Source organism: Hesperophylax consimilis, chromosome 12 (assembly GCF_061612785.1).
Source record: "Hesperophylax consimilis isolate HC1 chromosome 12, BYU_Hcon_1.0, whole genome shotgun sequence".
Taxonomy (NCBI): Eukaryota; Metazoa; Arthropoda; class Insecta; order Trichoptera; family Limnephilidae; genus Hesperophylax; species Hesperophylax consimilis.
Window position 1 is genome coordinate 21,803,557 of NC_142847.1, and position 16,982 is coordinate 21,820,538.

Here is a 16,982-nt window from a genome sequence, read left to right on the forward strand (position 1 = left end):
ATTGCTCGCCGGTGATGGAAGTAGTTTTACCTGTCACCGGGTGAACATTCTCTTCAATTTTACAAGGATTGCATTTGGTTGCTCTAGGAGAACTGGAGGCGGGATGGCACTCACGTCGCGCCTCACCGGAGGGAAGAGGGGCTCCATTCCTCCCGGCAGTACGGGATCCGGAGACGAATCCCTGGACGAGAACAACGACACACAGAACAGCGTGGAATAGTCACTTGGCTCAACAACCTTCACAACGGAAGCGCGACACACCCCCTCCACCTCTCATAGTGCCAATTCTATGTTTTGAATTTATCTTTTAAAGTCTTCAAGTCCGCGTTCAATCAATGTGGATGTCAACGTAACTGTAGAAACCTTGGGTTTGTTGCGTTTGTTGTGAAATTTGCCGTTGTCTTGTTGTCTGGACCGCAGAGGGTTCCGGATGCCTTAATGTTATTCCGGATGGTTGGTTGGTGCGTCCCATTGAATTGGAAGTCTTTTGTCTGGCAATAATATCGTAGGGTGAATTAAATTAACATACTTGTCGTGTATCAGTAGGTATCCTAGGTGTCTGATTGTTTTGTTAAAATATTGGGTTCGCTCGGTAAGATGGATTTATGGATTGATTGGAACTGTTGTTGATGTGTTGAATGTGGCACTTATTGTATGTTAATATTATTTTATTATTTATTCCCGCCCGTATTATCGCATTTTGAGAAGATGGACTTTTACATTGGCATTTTACTTATATATTCATTTATATAATTATTTTTATTCGATATTGAATTTTTGTCATTCTTTTTTGAAGAATGGTCTATTGGTACATTAATTGTAGCGAGATAATAATAGGAGATAATAAATGCCTCGATTCATTTGGATTTTCCATTTGTTGCTCAAATATTGGAAATGTTTTGTGAATAGCAATCACTATGTCAAATGTCATGAAAGGGATGTTTAACCTTTCCTGTTGTATGAAAGGATTGAAAAATCTACACATTCTGTAAATTTTAGCTTCCTTTCTATATTTTCATGTGTATTTAATAGAAGTGCACATGTGTAAGTATTAATTAAATATTACTTTGTACTTTCTAAATTTGCTCCTGTGTTATCCGATCCCGTCTTTAGTTCAGTAACAGTTGGCCATAGTTAAACCATGTACACATGTTCTCACCAGACTTTTACAAGTAAATTAGCCTAGTGCTTAGTGCCTAGTGCCTAGTGCCTAGTGCCTAGTGCCTAGTGCCTAGTGCCTAGTGAATGTCGGTTTCACATTCTTTCAAAGATTCCGGCCTTTTATTAATACCCTGATTGATAATCATCTGTATTAGTTAATGTTTTAAAAAGTAAGCTTTTGTATCATAAATCATGCTATTTTGCATTTTTATATTTGTAAGTTTTGCATAGGAATAATGTCACACTTCTGGTATTATACAAAAATTAACATACTTATATTATTATCATTAAAGATTCTGTTAAATTGATTTTGCCATTTTCAGTTTATTCTTGTCTTAAATTAGTGTGATTTTACTGTGACCAGGAATTTCTAAGCATTTATTTGTGCGAGGAATACTTTTTATTTATTTTCTGCCATCAACTGTCATGTTTAGTATATTCGCAGATAACTTTGTTACTGTGCATCAATATTTCAGAGATGGATATGTAGTTCTGTTATCGTATTTCATCATTGTAGGCAGAACTTATTTGGTAAATGAACACACAAATTGTAAACTTGATTTGATTGAAACACAAGTGAGATAATAAAACCTCCATGGCATGCCTTGTCCAAAATCAGACAATTAACTTCTGGAGGTTAACTTACTAATAACTAGAACTCTGGAATTTTTTTATTAAATCATCTTGTAAATATGATTATTTCTTTTTATCTTTGACAATTTAACAATCAAATCGTAACCTAACTGCCAACCAAAGCTTTGTCAATGATGTCAAAGACTTTGGATAGATTTCCCGAAACAGGTTCATGGTGTAATGAAGGTAAAGTAATGAAGGTGGCCGTTCTTGTGACGGGGGTGGAGGGGTTGGGATGGCGGCAGTGATCCTCAGAAAACCATTTCTCTCGAGATTTCTAAAATCTGGTGTGAGGGTAGTCAGTAAGGTAAACAATAAATTTTATATATATAATTGTTATTTTAATTACGAGTAATGCTATGAAAATATTTGATAATAATGAAATTCATATAAGAATTTGTAATACGTTTTTCAATACCGCAAATAAAATGATTTATAAAAACTAAAATGCATTATTTTTAAATTTCAAAAGCTTATTCATTGAGTAAATTGTTTTTGAATACTTTCCAGAATAGTTTAATAACTGTCTGCGATTGCACACATTTGGACATTTAGGATCATTTCCATGAATTGAACAAATCAATTTTTCTCTTTTACATTTTTATGGGATTAAAGTCACAACATCAAATGGCTTTGCAGCTAAATTTGTAGTGAAATTATAATATTGCATCAATAAACAGCTTTTGCCAGAGTGACAATAAAATATATTAAAAAGGGCAAAAACCACTGAAGAGATAAACCAATGGTTAGAATTTAGAACCTTTTTCTATTACCCTAAATTTTTGCCTGACTTCCGGGTGTGTGACTCAATTTTGACTTCAGAGGCTTTTGAAAGTCAACTGAGCCGACATGGCGGGTTTAGAAACACACGCATAGATCATTTTGACACACGAGCGTGGCGTCAGAGTGGCGGCCATATTGTATTTTGGCAAAATAACTGCTTGTGATTGGTTGAATCCGATCGGGTTTTGATAATAACTTTCTGTATGATATAGCGGATTTGGTTTCTCACTCGCAGTTTTAAGATGGTTTTTGGTCGTGATAAGGAGGGTTTTGAAACTCAATTTTAGGCTCCTCTTGTTGCTCGGAAAAATGTGAACAAGATGTCATACTCAGATCATTTTGTCAAAAAATCGGATATAGCGGGTATAGAAATTATAGGATTCAAATGACATAAGATGTAAGATTTCCAGACAAAAAAAGCTGCACTAACTCCATGAAGTTAGAGCTCACCGTGTTGCTGCTTCAGACTAACAGGCTTCTGCTTTATGCATGGTGAAGTTATCTACCTATGTAAGTGATGAGTTTTGTGTTACAAAAGCACTATAAATCTTATGCTACGTATACATCCGCGAGCCGAACTGAACCACAACTTATGGGAAAAAAAACGAAGTAACATTTTAGATTATTATCGATATTTATTTGAAATAAAACAATTCTGTGTTAGCCCCACTAAAGGTGAGGTGTTGTACTTCGGGAAATGTATAGGTCAAATGTTAATTTCAAGTGACCTACCAGGTAAGTATGGTACTGTATATTATCTCCATATATAGTTAGTACATCATTGTAGAAGTGGTTATTTGAGGTGATTTTGCACAAAAACGGCACTATACAATATAACCAGAACGATAATAATGATAGTCATTTCCTTGCCCAAACTTAACTGAGAAAAGCAGCCTTTTGTCCTGTTTTAGACCTGCTTATTTAAGAAAATCAACAACTCAAATAAAAAAAGTCCTTTTTATTACCTTTATGTGTTAAAAGTGAACTTTTTCTTAATTTCACAGGAATTTTCTTTTATAAAGGCGAATAACATGTTTGTTTCATGCTGTATGCTAGCAATGCATCTGTGTGGGTACTGTCTTCACCTCAACTCCGGTAGTGGTAGTTATACAACATCCAAAGTGTCATCTGATTTCCATCAATATTAGCAAAAGGGGATTCTCTCGAAAAGGGAATGTTTTCGAGTTGAATTCTCGCAATAGATGAGTAAAATCGCATCAACATCCATGTTGTGTGAACATTTCTATTTTTAGTTTCCTATTCGCCTATCAAAAATGTTGCACCAAGTCAGGTAGTGAGCCTATCAGTTTGAATAATAATAATAAATATTATAATGCAGCACGGTACTGCACAGACAGTTAAAAGAGGGACATGAATTAACTTTTATTTGTTCTTTCACAGGTAGCATCACTTTGTGGTTATACAAAAGTATACTTTAAATAAAATAACTTTGTAACCACACCTTTATTGAGTATACTATAAAACTAATCAGTTTCGGTTCAGCCTGAACCTTCCCCAGGGTTTTATAAATATTAAAAATACATACATGAAAATAAAGTGGTGTTCCAAACCAAATTAATTTATATAAATTATATATTTTTTTCTCTGAAAACCAGATTCAATCGATATTTTAGTTATGTTGTTGTTATTGTCCAGTAGCAGGAGGGTGCTACCAGGAGTACAAGGGAGTGAGAAAGCGAATTGTCAAAGTTGCTAATTTCTCCAATTATTCATTTTTTTGTTGAAGATACGGCCAACTAGGCATTTTTAGTATCCGAAGTCTACAGAGCAGAAGAATAGCGCGTGAATCTCTTCTCTAAATAGTATAAAATAATGTCGCCATCTGTCTCTCTCTGTTTGTGCGCTTAGTTCTTCTAAACTAGGCAACGGATTTTGGTAGGGTTTGCATCATCATTTAGATAGTTTCTTCTGGAAGGTTTATATACATAATACATGCATATTATATTTATAGAAAGTAGAGAAAAGTTGATGTTTTGTAATCAAGTCATAAAAATAAAAATTTTGGGCGCTTACATTGCTAACGCTGACTAAACCTTATGACATACATCAAAATAATGTGCTGCAGAATAGTATATCTTAAAAAGGCCCTCAGAAAAATCAGCAATGGTATTTGATGCGGATGTTAACACATTTTTAGCGGGTATTTTTTGCGCTGGCGCTACACTGTCTCCGGGCGAAAATAAAGGTCCCGCGCGAATTTCTTTAATTTGTTTTAAATAGCCATATCTTCGAAAATAATTAAAATATTTTAATAAAAATTTCTACATAGTAACTCAGCCATACCCAAGCTATAAAAGTACTAAACGAAAATAGAATATTATTTGAAATGCAACTCAATTAACCTTGTAATAAGTTTATTACAGTCCGCCTATCGGTGTTTGCCCATACCTGCTTTCTTTAAATACTCCCGACTTCTCTCACTCGCTTGCACATAGGAGTTGAGTGGGTGCGGAACAGAGAAAGAGATTCGAATCGGGTTTCACAGTCATAAAAACCCTCATTCCAGGAATTGAATTATTCCAATTACAAATAATAATATATGTTTAGGTTGATATACTGATGTAAATGAAAGGCACGAAGATATATATAAAAAGAAGACTTGCATTACGATTCGATAATTATTTACATATAGTTGGGACCTTTACAAATATATTTATATATAATATTCATATAAAAACATAGAATAATTCCGTCTTTTCTGCCATTGAAATGAGGCTGGCACAAAAGGTAGAACTACCCTTCCCGGCGTTAAGCATCAATCCATCGAACGGGTAGAACTACCTTTAGAACTAACCTTAACTAACCTTTAGAGCAAGGCTGCCCAACCTTTTTAACAGCTGGGCGAAATTGACGATTTTGAATCACTGGCGGGCCACTGAATACCTGACGGTTCCTATTTCCGTAGGGGGGGGGGGGGGGTTGTTAGTGAATTTCTATAAAACATAATTCCCCACAAAAAAAATTCAAAATGAGTGCTCCCCACAAAAGATAGATTTTTTCGTCGCTGATTCTCATTCTGAGTAGCCTAAATAGCAATAAATCGCCTTCGTTGGGAACACTGGTGACCGCGCGCAAGCTGCATTGTTTGTTTTACCACGGGCCCGTGACACTTTTTCAAATTGGCGGATTGGCGGGTTTTTTGAAAATGGTTCACGCGGGCCACTTATAATATATATATATGTCTATCTCCTAAGGATAACCCCCAGCAACACCTGGTACATCTCGGCTAGTATTATACTAAAATAAAGTTTGTTTGTGCACTTATTTCTTCTAAGACACAATGGATTTTGATAGGGTTTTCACTATCATTTAGAGAATTTCTTCCAGAAGGTTTATATATATAATACATGCAAATTATATTTATAGAAAGTAGAGAAAAGTCTAGCAACGCTGGGTACACGTCAGCTAGTTAATATTCAAATATAGTAAAATTACTCTGCCGACTTTTGCATCTCTGAAAACCGATTCTGGTGAAATAGAATTAAATTAAGAAAAATTTACTCTGCCGAATACCAACCCATAAATTCAATTTATTATTTCACAATATTTACATAAAAAAAAACAGCTGTTAATTGTTTTGTCTATTTCTGACTCCTGATATCATTTTACCGAGTTTAGTCTCTTCTTTGTCCGTTTGAAACACAAATAAAATACCAGGGGCACGAAAGAAGCTTGTTTGGGTGTTTTCATTTAGTTTTATAAAATTTTATTATGTATTTGATTAAAATAAAATTAAAAATTAAATTACTCTTCCGGCTTTATCCTCAAGCCTTGAACATGATTTATTTTAAAATATATATTTACTAAAATTTGTTATATTTCTTTGGCGATTTATGCACTCTGGATAATTTTTACGGAGTTCGGCCTACTTTTCGCGCTTTGAAACATGAAATACACAACACGGCAGGGTCTCACAAAGTAATATGATGGGTTATTTGATTTCATCTTGGCAATTATTATGTTTATGCGCCCAACAACATATTTTTTGAATAAATCGAATACTTACACTTATTCCTTGCGCAAAATCAATGGAATTCTAGAACTCACCAAGATGGAATATTATGAATTCCTCGCAAATTCTATGGAATTCTAGAACTCGCCAAGATGGAATATTATGAATTTCTTGCAAATTCAATGGAATTATAGAACTCACCATTCTCACCAAGATGAAATATTATTATGAATTCCTCGCAAATTCAATGGAATTCTAGAACTCACCAAGATGAAAAATTATGAATTCCATGCAAATTCAATGGAAATCTAGAACTGACCAAGATGGAGTATTATGAATTCCTCGCTAATTGCATATTTTTCTGACAGCATTCATAAAATATATGACCAAAATTGCAATATGCTGTCATTTTTCGAGTTATTTTTGGGGTTGGGTGAGGGGGAGTGGGAGGGGTATTTTTAACAGAAATATTAATTATGTTTGTAATAAATATTTAATGCTCTCGGTGATAAATTATTGTATAATAACATTTTTCCTTATGAACATTCATACAAAAAATATCTTAGTAGTTTATTGCGTATACACTATAAGCTACCTATTGTTTAATTTTAATTATTATTTTACGGATACATATTATGTAATAATTAACTAAAAACGAATATCGTTTTTATTTAATTTAATTCCTAATAATTATTAACCCATTGTCAACCAAATGACAAAATAGCTTGAACCCAACATTGTAGAAATAAGGCATTTTATTTTGAAATTTACATCAAGAACTTGTGTTCTTACTGGCAAGTTGTGAGTCCTTGGTGACTTCGAGAGGGAACAAATTTAGCTTTTACAATGTTATTTATTATAACAGATAAATATTTAAAAAAAAATAAATACTGTTTCGCTGCACATTGGACCTTGGCTAACATGTGACTTTAATAGTCAATGGCAGTGGCAGATTAAAGTCTATTAAATAGTTCAGTAGGTTCAGTAAAACGGACATCGAGTGAGCCAAAGATAATAAATAAATAAATTGTAAGAATACAATGACAATTTACATTCTTCAATTAATGTCAAATGAGTACCTGACTTTAGTAAGATTACTTCACTTGCAGATCTAAAGGCAATCACATTTGAAAAATGAGTTGGAATTAATTTAAAGAACAATTTATTACAACAACAAAAAAAAACAATTTTTCTAACTATAAACTAATAATTGTTTAACTACTTAAAGTTAGAAATAAATAATTACAGGAACATTCGGCAGAAGCCGGCATACATGAAACTATGTCGATACATATTTACAGAAACATTTTTGTGACATGAAATTCTTCCATCCAAAAGTACTTTTCCTAATTAACGCGGTTCTGAAAGTAATTTATGATCATTTCGATGAAATAATTACAACTGAAAACGGTGGAGCTGCTTCAAATATACACTAAAATAATAAAACCCAAATGAATAATTGGTATTCTCATTTTGTACATCGAAATCAATAACTTACAATAAAATAATTTTTAATATAGTACGTTTTGTTTTGATAAAAAAATATTTGTAGACAAACCACACGATGAGTGTTCGTAAAACAGAATTTGAAATCGGCGAGAAAACATTTTCATATCTAGAAATAATTGGAACTAGTTATTTGGAATAAAACAAAGATCCATATCATTGTGATGTCAGTGGCTCTAGAAAGATGTAACAGATGGCAAGTGTATTTATTCATCGTAAGATAAAAGTAATCAAATAATTTATACACACATGCATAATGCAATTAAAATTCGAAACAATTTATAAATAAAATTATTGTTGAAATATTTGTAATGTCTTCAATGAAGCCAACTTTACAGTACAGCGAGCCACCTGTATAGAAACTATGGTATTTTTACAATTCGGCAAAATAATATATAAACATGGACAAGCGGGGTATGTAAAGGTACCCGTATTTTATGCATATTATAAATTGCCATAAATTTATGCAGAACACCACGTTAACCCTAAGTACTTAGGTACCTGCTGTTTTCTCGCTCACACTCAATGAACTTATTTACACCGTACTTTAGATAGCTTCGAAGGCATCTCTCTCGTTCGTTCAAGAGTAATTTACAACGGCATTAATAAAATGTGGAACGCTTCATAAACAACTCCCTCTCTTTTATAAAAATACCCTTAAATTAAATACACTTGTCATCCTTTAGTCAAGGACTGGCGACCCCTACTCAATCTTTCCGGGCGCCACTTCTGCACGTTTAGACTTGTGGACTTCTTCCACGTAGACTTCTCAGATACATCTAAGGCAAAATATACTTCAAAGTTATCTGCTAGGCAACTACTCATCTATCAGTCGGATTTATTTTACACATAATTCTCGGGACGCGCCTCCCCCGGCCCGGCCAAACTTCCTCTCCTCTCTCCTACCTGCCTCACCCGGAGGCACTGGCACTCCTGCGGGGGCCTTCCCACTGGGAATCTGCAACTGCTAGTCTCTCAGGGCTCTCAACCCAGGGTCAGCAGGTGAAGGGGTACTCCTGCAGGTAGTCCTGTAAGGAGGTGGGCAGACCCAGTTGGCGCAGGGGCGGCAGCAGCGGCAGGGCGGGAGGAGCGGCGGCTCGCACGGCGCGGTTCACGGCCAGGCGAGCCAGGTGGGCCAGGGAGCTGGGCGCACGCAGCAGGGGCTTGCGCACCAGCACGGGGGAGTGCTGCCCACCGGTGGAGTCCACCCACACGTGGCCGGGTCCCCGCGCGCCGCCTTCCCGCGCGCGCGTCACCTCCACGTAATGCTCCACCAGCTTCACCACGCAGTCGAACTGCGGCATGAGCGGAGCCAGGCCGGGCTCGGCGTCCAGACGGAAGAGGCCCCCCGCGTAGTGCAGGCGTACGGAGGTGGGCCCGCGCGAGGTCTGCACGCTCAGCGAGTACAGGTAGTTGTGGTCGCCCGAGTCACGCACGAGGAAGGTGCCCCTCGAGCACTTACTGAGCGCCTTGAGGCTAGCTTGCCACGTGAGGTCTTCGTAGTACCAGCCGGACAGTTGCAGGTGGTTGACGGCGCGCTTCAGGCGGAAGAGCTCTTGCTCGGGCGGGGGCGGCTTGAGGGCTTGCGGGTATGGGCTCGGGTAGTGGGTGTGGGTGTGGGTGTGGGTCGAGTGCGTGGAGAAGGGTGACAGGGGGGACAGCAGACGGCCGCCGCTGAGCGCCAGGGACAGGGGGCGGCAGGGGCCCCCGGCACACCCCCCCGCCGCGCCCACCACGGGGAACACGTGCCGGCACTTGGGGCAGCTGGCGGACAGGCTGACCATCATTCCGGGGACTGATCCATACCCTGCAACAATACAACACACAAAAACGTTAGCAACTAATCAATGAACCATTATTTCATTATCATTAACCAACAAAGAGGAAGTGATTTTTTCGGAGTTGACCCAATTCTGTAGAAATTGAGTCAATTAATTTTTCGATGAAATCATCCTGACCAAAATAGACAACAAAACATCGTGACAACACATTAATTTAGGAAAAATTCAAGCTATTGATTTCTTTTGATAAACGATCGGGGTCACAGAAACAATCGTTCGTACAAATGATATTTAAAAACTCCGAAGCGTTTATTTCTGCTCGGTTGCTGTAATACAGCTGGCTATTCGCGGAATAAGTTATCGTGTTTGATAAAACAATAATAATAATATTATTACGCACTGGCGTATGGCAGCACAGGAGTACCAGTAGCGGACCTGATGGCAATGGCACGGTGATTGCTGCTCTTACCGAGAATACAAATAATATGGTAATCGTTAATCGCCTCTACTCAATTAGTACACGCATATAAACATATTCATTATTATTCTAACTGGATTATTGAAAGGAAAGGCTTCACAATCCAGAGGCTGATCTTTCAATGAAGCTAAACGGATCGCTCGTTGGATCAAAGAACCGCTTCGGTCCCTCCGGAAGCTATTGCACAATCGCGAACACGCGCTGTTATTACACAAATTGCATAACGTGCAGGTCGTCAGTCATTCAGTGATTCTATAAACATTTTCTGTCATGCATTGTCGCAAGAATCACAGAGCTGTTAGAGGCGCCATTGCGAACTTTAAGTACTTTGGTCTTATTTTATTTGGGAAATGCAATCACTACGCATAATGAAACGTACCTGAATTCTACACCAAATTATCAATTCACAGTATCAACTTTACTGATAAATAAATAAATCAAATGTCTTTTCTAATCGAGCTTACGCACGTGAAATATTTATATGAATATGACTAGTGACTGTACTTTTTCATGAAATTTAATGAATCAACTTTCTTTTATCAGCGCTTTCTTGTGATTCCCCACTGCTTGCCTTCAATTTTACAAAGAAACTCAAATGATTATTTCTATTTCCTCGTAGGAGTCGTAGGGTTAGTCCGCTTTATTATTAATAATGCGGACAATGTCTTTCTCAGGCGTCTCCGACTTCATCCACCATTCACTACTGTATACCACAATGTTACTGTTAAAAACACTACATTACATCGACTTTCATTCGGTGCAGACATATTGCATATATAGGGTTTTCCAATAAGAGGTGTTATGGGTATTTAATTCCGGATTGGATGGTATTGATCTGGACAACGTTTACTTTCAACAAGACGACGCTACGTGCCACACAAGCAACGAAACCATTGATCTTTTACGGGAAAAGTTTCCGGACCGTATTATCTCTCGAAGAGGTGATCACAATTGGCCACCGAGATCTTGTGATTTAACACCTTGCGACTTCTTTCTTTCACCACGTGGCCACGTGAAAGAGAAGGTCTACACCAACAGCCCAGCGTCGATTCGAGACCTCAAAGATGGAATTCGTGAGGCTATCGAGGACATAAGACAGCCACTTTACGATTTGGTTATGGAAAATTTCATGAAAAGGATATGGTCCTGTAGGCGTAGTCGTGGTGGTCATTTGACTGATGTTATTTTTCACTATTAACGGCATACCTTCCTCTTTATAATGAAATAAACATTCAATCATTTACATTAAAAAATGGCATTTTTCTTTGAATATCAAAATAACACCTCTTATTGTAAAATCCTGTACATAAGTATTCCTCGGGCGCCCCGACTGCTTCCACCATTCAAATAAAGAAGAAACTTTGAAATTTTCAGCGATATCGGTGAGAACTTTCGGAGATTTAATATTTTGAACAAACTAACATTGAGATTTTTATTTATATAGATAGATAAATTACTGCCTTGAAATTATAATATATATTCGGGCGGTAAGTTTACTGCCGTGACGAGAGAAGGATAGGTACTGTTTAATGTGCATGGATTCCCGGGAAAGGTTGGACTACACCCAATTGGGACGAGCCTGCAACTGATGGTGACTTCGTCGAATTGCAGACAAAATTAATCGGATGACTTTATAGGTGGAAATAGAAAGAACCAACACAGGTGCAGCGCGAGAGCAATATCTAATCAACTTAACCGAACACCTGGAGGAATTAATTACTTTATTATTATTAATAATAACCTATTACGTTACAAAGAAAAAAATGCAACTAGCTTCCGTGTACCTTAAATGCTCTGTTGACCAACTGATTAACAATTCTTCTCGTAACCGATACAGGTGCAAGAAAGTTAAGAGTAGTTCAGTAAAATGCTATGTACGTATATGGGGGAATTTTAATATATTTAATTATTCATCAAAACAAATAACAATGCTGTTCTAATGAAATTTAGTAAACCTGCTGACCCACTTCGGTTATGCAAATATGATAAATATTAATCTTATCAAGGGTATTTAACTTCATTTTTAAAATCACCATTAAGAGCAAATAAAGGCACGAACATAATAGGACATTATTTGCTTGTTGTTGGTACATAAATTATTTGTACTCAATCGCTTCATATTATTGGTAATCCAGTTAAAAACGGGAATGTAGGCCTTTAACGAATGTATTAACAGGTTTCCTGATAAACTTTCAGAAAACACGAATGATAGAATGTATTCGAAATTTACTAAAAGTTTATCAGGAAACCTGGTAATTTATTCGTTAAAGGTCTGCAATCCAGTTTTTAACCGGATTACTAATAATATGAAAAGATTAAATAAATTTGCAATACTCATTTTTCTCCGTGTGAAAATAGAACAATATTGTTCATTAACAGTATTTTCTGAATTAATTCATTAAATAGGGGTCGTTTGGCAAACAACCCTTTCGTTATATAAATCATTCCAATAAATAAATTCGTGCTTTAAATATTACACAAAACAAAAAAACACTCTGATTAAATAATTAATAGAAAGCGCACCCCTAAATGACGAATATTATAAGTCAGGAACGGGCAATCAATGTTTAGACGCGGGGTATTATAATATTATTGAATGAGTATAGTGTAAAGTTGACTTAAAAGGCAAATAGGCACAATGGCCGAATGGAACCAATAAGCGGCCGCTTCTCTTCGCAGCAAAGCGGTTCGGGGAAGGCGACTCTATTACTGGGAAAACGGTATATTTCCAGCGCGGCTTTTCCGTCTCACGCACCCCCATCACTACACAACACAAACAAACAACGTGAGGCTCTATTCAATGAATAATTTGAAGCTAAATTTGTCAATACGAAAATAGTTTCAATGACGAAAATTTTCAAATCGCTTAAGCTGGCATCTCACGGATCTAATTCATAGAATGGACCGTATGAAAATGTAAAGAAATTGTCATGCGTACACACTTTCTTGATCAATTTAAAAAAAAAATGATACTAGCGCATATACGCAAAAAATATAATTGTAGGATTTGTGAAACTGCCGTGAAATGGACCGTATGAAAATGTAAAGAAATTGTCATGCGTACACACTTTCTTGATCCATTTTTTTTTTAATTTGATACTAGCGCATATACGCAAAAAATATAATTGTAGGATTTGTGAAACTGCCAACTGTAAAATAAACAAATAAATAATTAATTAATTAATTAATAATTAATTAATTAATAGTTAATTAATTAATAATTAATTAATTAATAATTAATTTAACAAATAAATAATTAAGCATTCAAAACGGCAAAATAAAATACGGTTATGACATTGTTTTAGGACCTTCATATGAATGTTGAAGTATCCATTAACTTACTTGGTAGTTGGGAGCGGTTCACGTGCGTCTGGAGGCAATTGGAGTCGTTTAAAACATAACACCAGTAATTACGTTACAAATTACAAAAGCAAACAAGTCGCGTTTTATTAAAAGTTTGCCCTCAAATAGAATTCGAATTTCCCAGAAGTCCGTGTCATCGTGACGTATTTACCGATGTACGAGTACGTAACGATGTTAGCCGTTATAACGTGTTGTGTATTGACGGATTTTTTACAGGTTTCCCGTCCCGGGCATGAAAAGTCAGACGTTATATTGACGGCGCGTAATTTGGAAACCTTGGCACGACGTATGCCCAAATGATAACCACTTCGTCAAGAAAATCGCCTTCCTGGTTTGGGAATCAAAAATGTACATTACGGGACAATATCATAAGTAAATATTCACGTAAAACCACAGACGTTCAAATATAGTATATTGCGGAAGTAAAAGTAATCACTTCTAAGATACAGAATTGTAAATTAAACGGCAGACATTGATTGCAAAACCTGAGAAATGTGTGTATAACAGAAAGAAACGTAAGGTGGAAAATATTGAACCAGAATAGTTTTAATGCCCGACTTTGCCTTTTATTTGAATTGAAAAAACAATATACACAAACAATATTAAGGTTAAACGCAACGCTCGTTGTATTCTACGTGTTCACAGATGGCGTTAATTAATTAATTTTGTTTAAATACGCTTTTTCAAGGTATTGCTTTACAGTATTAAGACAAATTATTTGTTTGCGCCCTCATATACGCAATATGAATATGAATAAATAGTTTTGTCCATATAAAAACTCAATTCTATCGAGAAAGGCATACAAATACAATATTGGATTGAATCATCGGTAAAATATTGTATTTGTGTGCCTTTCTAGAAAGAATTAAGTCTTTAAACGAACAAAACTATTGATTCATATTCATATTGCGTATATACGGGCGCAAACAAATGATTTGTCTTAATATTGCAAAGCAATACCTTGCAAAAGCGTATTTAAACAAAATTAATTAATTAACGCCATCTGTGAACACGTAGAATACAACGAGCGTTGCGTTTAACCTTAATGGGTATTATTCTGATAAACATTTCAAAGCTAAAAATGAGGTTGCGAACTAAAAAAATCAGTGCGAATTTCATTACGACAGAGAGAGTTTTTTCTGCTATAAACAGAAATCTGCTTTATACATATAATAATAAATAACGTAATAACAGGTAAGAAGCCCCTATGAAACACGTTGGCCAGTTTAAGTGTGTTAGTTTAGCGAGTTGCCGCCAGGAGCGCTGAGCGTTTTGCAATAGCGAGCAATCGCAGCGTTTATTGTTCGCCACTTTTCCAGGAAGTCTAGGATACACATCTAGCGACTGGAGCTGGCTAGCGGTGGTGCTAGCAGGCACACTATATTATAAGTACACCGGGTCTAATGCAGTCATCGGCGCTACCATAAGACGGAGCAGCTAACTAACTAACTAACTAACTAACGCAGTCGGTCGCAGCTTATTCTAGGAAACACAGCACACTCCGGCACTACTGGAATTATCGCTTAATCTGCTCGCGTGATTAATACTTATCAAATGATCTGCACAAATGAATGGAGAGAAAAAATATAATTAAGTAGGGTGTCTTCCAAGTACGTACATTATTATCTTACGAGACAAAGGAATTTATATTTAATGCGTTTTATCATTTTTATGAAGTCAGCGACGCGTACTTACGAATTACAAAAGTTATAAAAGGATATATCTACTAAAAAAAAAACGATGTAGGTACCTAGCACGAGAGATTACAACGGAGCTCTCAGTGGCAGGATAATACCTTTGTTTTTATTTTTTTTATTTAAGGTCACAACAAACACAAAGCAATGCCGTAATATGTAAATAAACCGCATAAACTGAGTTTTAAATGAGAAATGAGTTTTATAAACTCATTGGGAATAATACATTATTACTTTGTTATCATTTTGTAATGTATTATCTAGTAATAATATAATAATATATATATAAACATGACTTATTTGTTGTGTTTACTAACAACGTGAAATAAAAGTAAGCAAATAGTGTACCTTTTTAGACCAAGGTTGAGGCACCAAAAATAAGCACCGCCGCAATAATATACTCGGAATCGAGACGATTTCGAGAGCAACAACAGCACAGCACTGTCGTGGTGTTTCCAAGAAGACCGAATCTCAACTGGAGATCATCTCACTTGAGTTTCTATTCCGCCATCTCTAGGCTTCATGGAACCGCCTTTCTCTTACTAGAGACGAGAGACTAGAGACGCGAGCAGTAGATGTGAGAGATATGTCGAAATACAACGCCAAGTAGACTCTACTGCGAGGAAGAAAATTCCATTTCACTGGAATAGAAATCTGCATAATTAATTCGCCTTATTGTGTTTCCACAAGAACGAATTTCAAGACTGGCGCATAGTATCAAAGACGAATGCATGGAAATCTTTACGCTTTAAATTTCATTCGCGCATTGTGGTAATTCTACTGCAACTGATCGATTTAATGGATTCCGAGGAAGGCAGCCTCTATTAAGCAGATCTAATGCAGAAGGAAAAGTTCTTATGCAAATTTAAAAACTGGTTTCTTTTACCGATTTCCCGTGAAAACGACTCACTAATGAATGCTCTTATGCAGCAATAAAACATTTATATTGCTAAATTGAATGTATTTAAATAAGCTTTAATCTCGATACTTAAATCTCTTGGCGGACGCTTCCAAGAAAGGCTAATAACGATTCAATAAAAAAAGATTCGGAATCTCACTATGCTACAAGCAGTTATAACGACATTTGGCATTGGCCGCAGGAAATACAGTACAAGTACAAAGAAGGAGATAGGTGGTTTTACATTACAGTTCAAAAGATCGAATGCCAATACGTCTATATCTACTACTCGGTACAAGAGAACTGTGGGAAGCAAACATTGACCTACGAACAGTTATAAAAATAGATTGCATATCAGTGAGTTATGTTTTTAATCGAGTTTACATCTTTCTTTCAACCAAGAAACATTGGTCATCTCTGTTCAATTAATCACGGCTGTAGGAGTTATATGGGCCAATGACTCTGACCAGTATTGAGCTGTTAGGTATTTAGAAAACAGAATTGATGAGCGAAGTTAACATCCTAAAGGTACCAAGGGTCCGGTTCCTATTATCGAAGACTGTATTCCGAGAAGCTGGTCATCATGCCTAATAGGTTCTTGAGAGAGTGAATAGGCCTAGACGCGAAGGGAAACCCAAAGCGAGCCTGTAAAGTACTTGCAGACAATGAGGGACCGCGGTCCACGGGCGAGATAGAACGTTCACACAATCAG

The 16,982-nt window shown here is 36.5% G+C and overlaps 2 protein-coding genes across 9 annotated transcripts in view; one reads left to right on the forward strand and one right to left on the reverse strand.

The window, feature by feature from the left end:
- The window catches only part of zip (myosin heavy chain 10), a 165,302-nt gene extending 163,060 nt beyond the window's left edge, over window positions 1-2,242 (forward strand). For 4 of the 6 annotated variants that reach the window (XM_089638211.1, XM_089638212.1, XM_089638213.1 and 1 more), the window contains one exon: window positions 88-2,242. In XM_089638211.1, coding sequence (XP_089494337.1) covers window positions 88-220 — 133 coding nt within the window. In that variant the 3' untranslated portion in view covers window positions 221-2,242. The remainder of the gene's footprint in view (window positions 1-87) is intronic. The other 2 variants (XM_089638214.1, XM_089638216.1) reach the window with 1 other exon arrangement.
- Window positions 2,243-7,040: 4,798 nt separating this feature from the next.
- The window catches only part of LOC149419320 (suppressor of cytokine signaling 2-like), a 153,488-nt gene continuing 143,546 nt past the window's right edge, over window positions 7,041-16,982 (reverse strand). For all 3 annotated transcript variants that reach the window (XM_089637777.1, XM_089637778.1, XM_089637776.1), the window contains one exon: window positions 7,041-9,863. In XM_089637777.1, the coding sequence (XP_089493903.1) occupies window positions 9,052-9,843 (792 nt within the window). In that variant the 5' untranslated portion in view covers window positions 9,844-9,863 and the 3' untranslated portion in view covers window positions 7,041-9,051. The remainder of the gene's footprint in view (window positions 9,864-16,982) is intronic.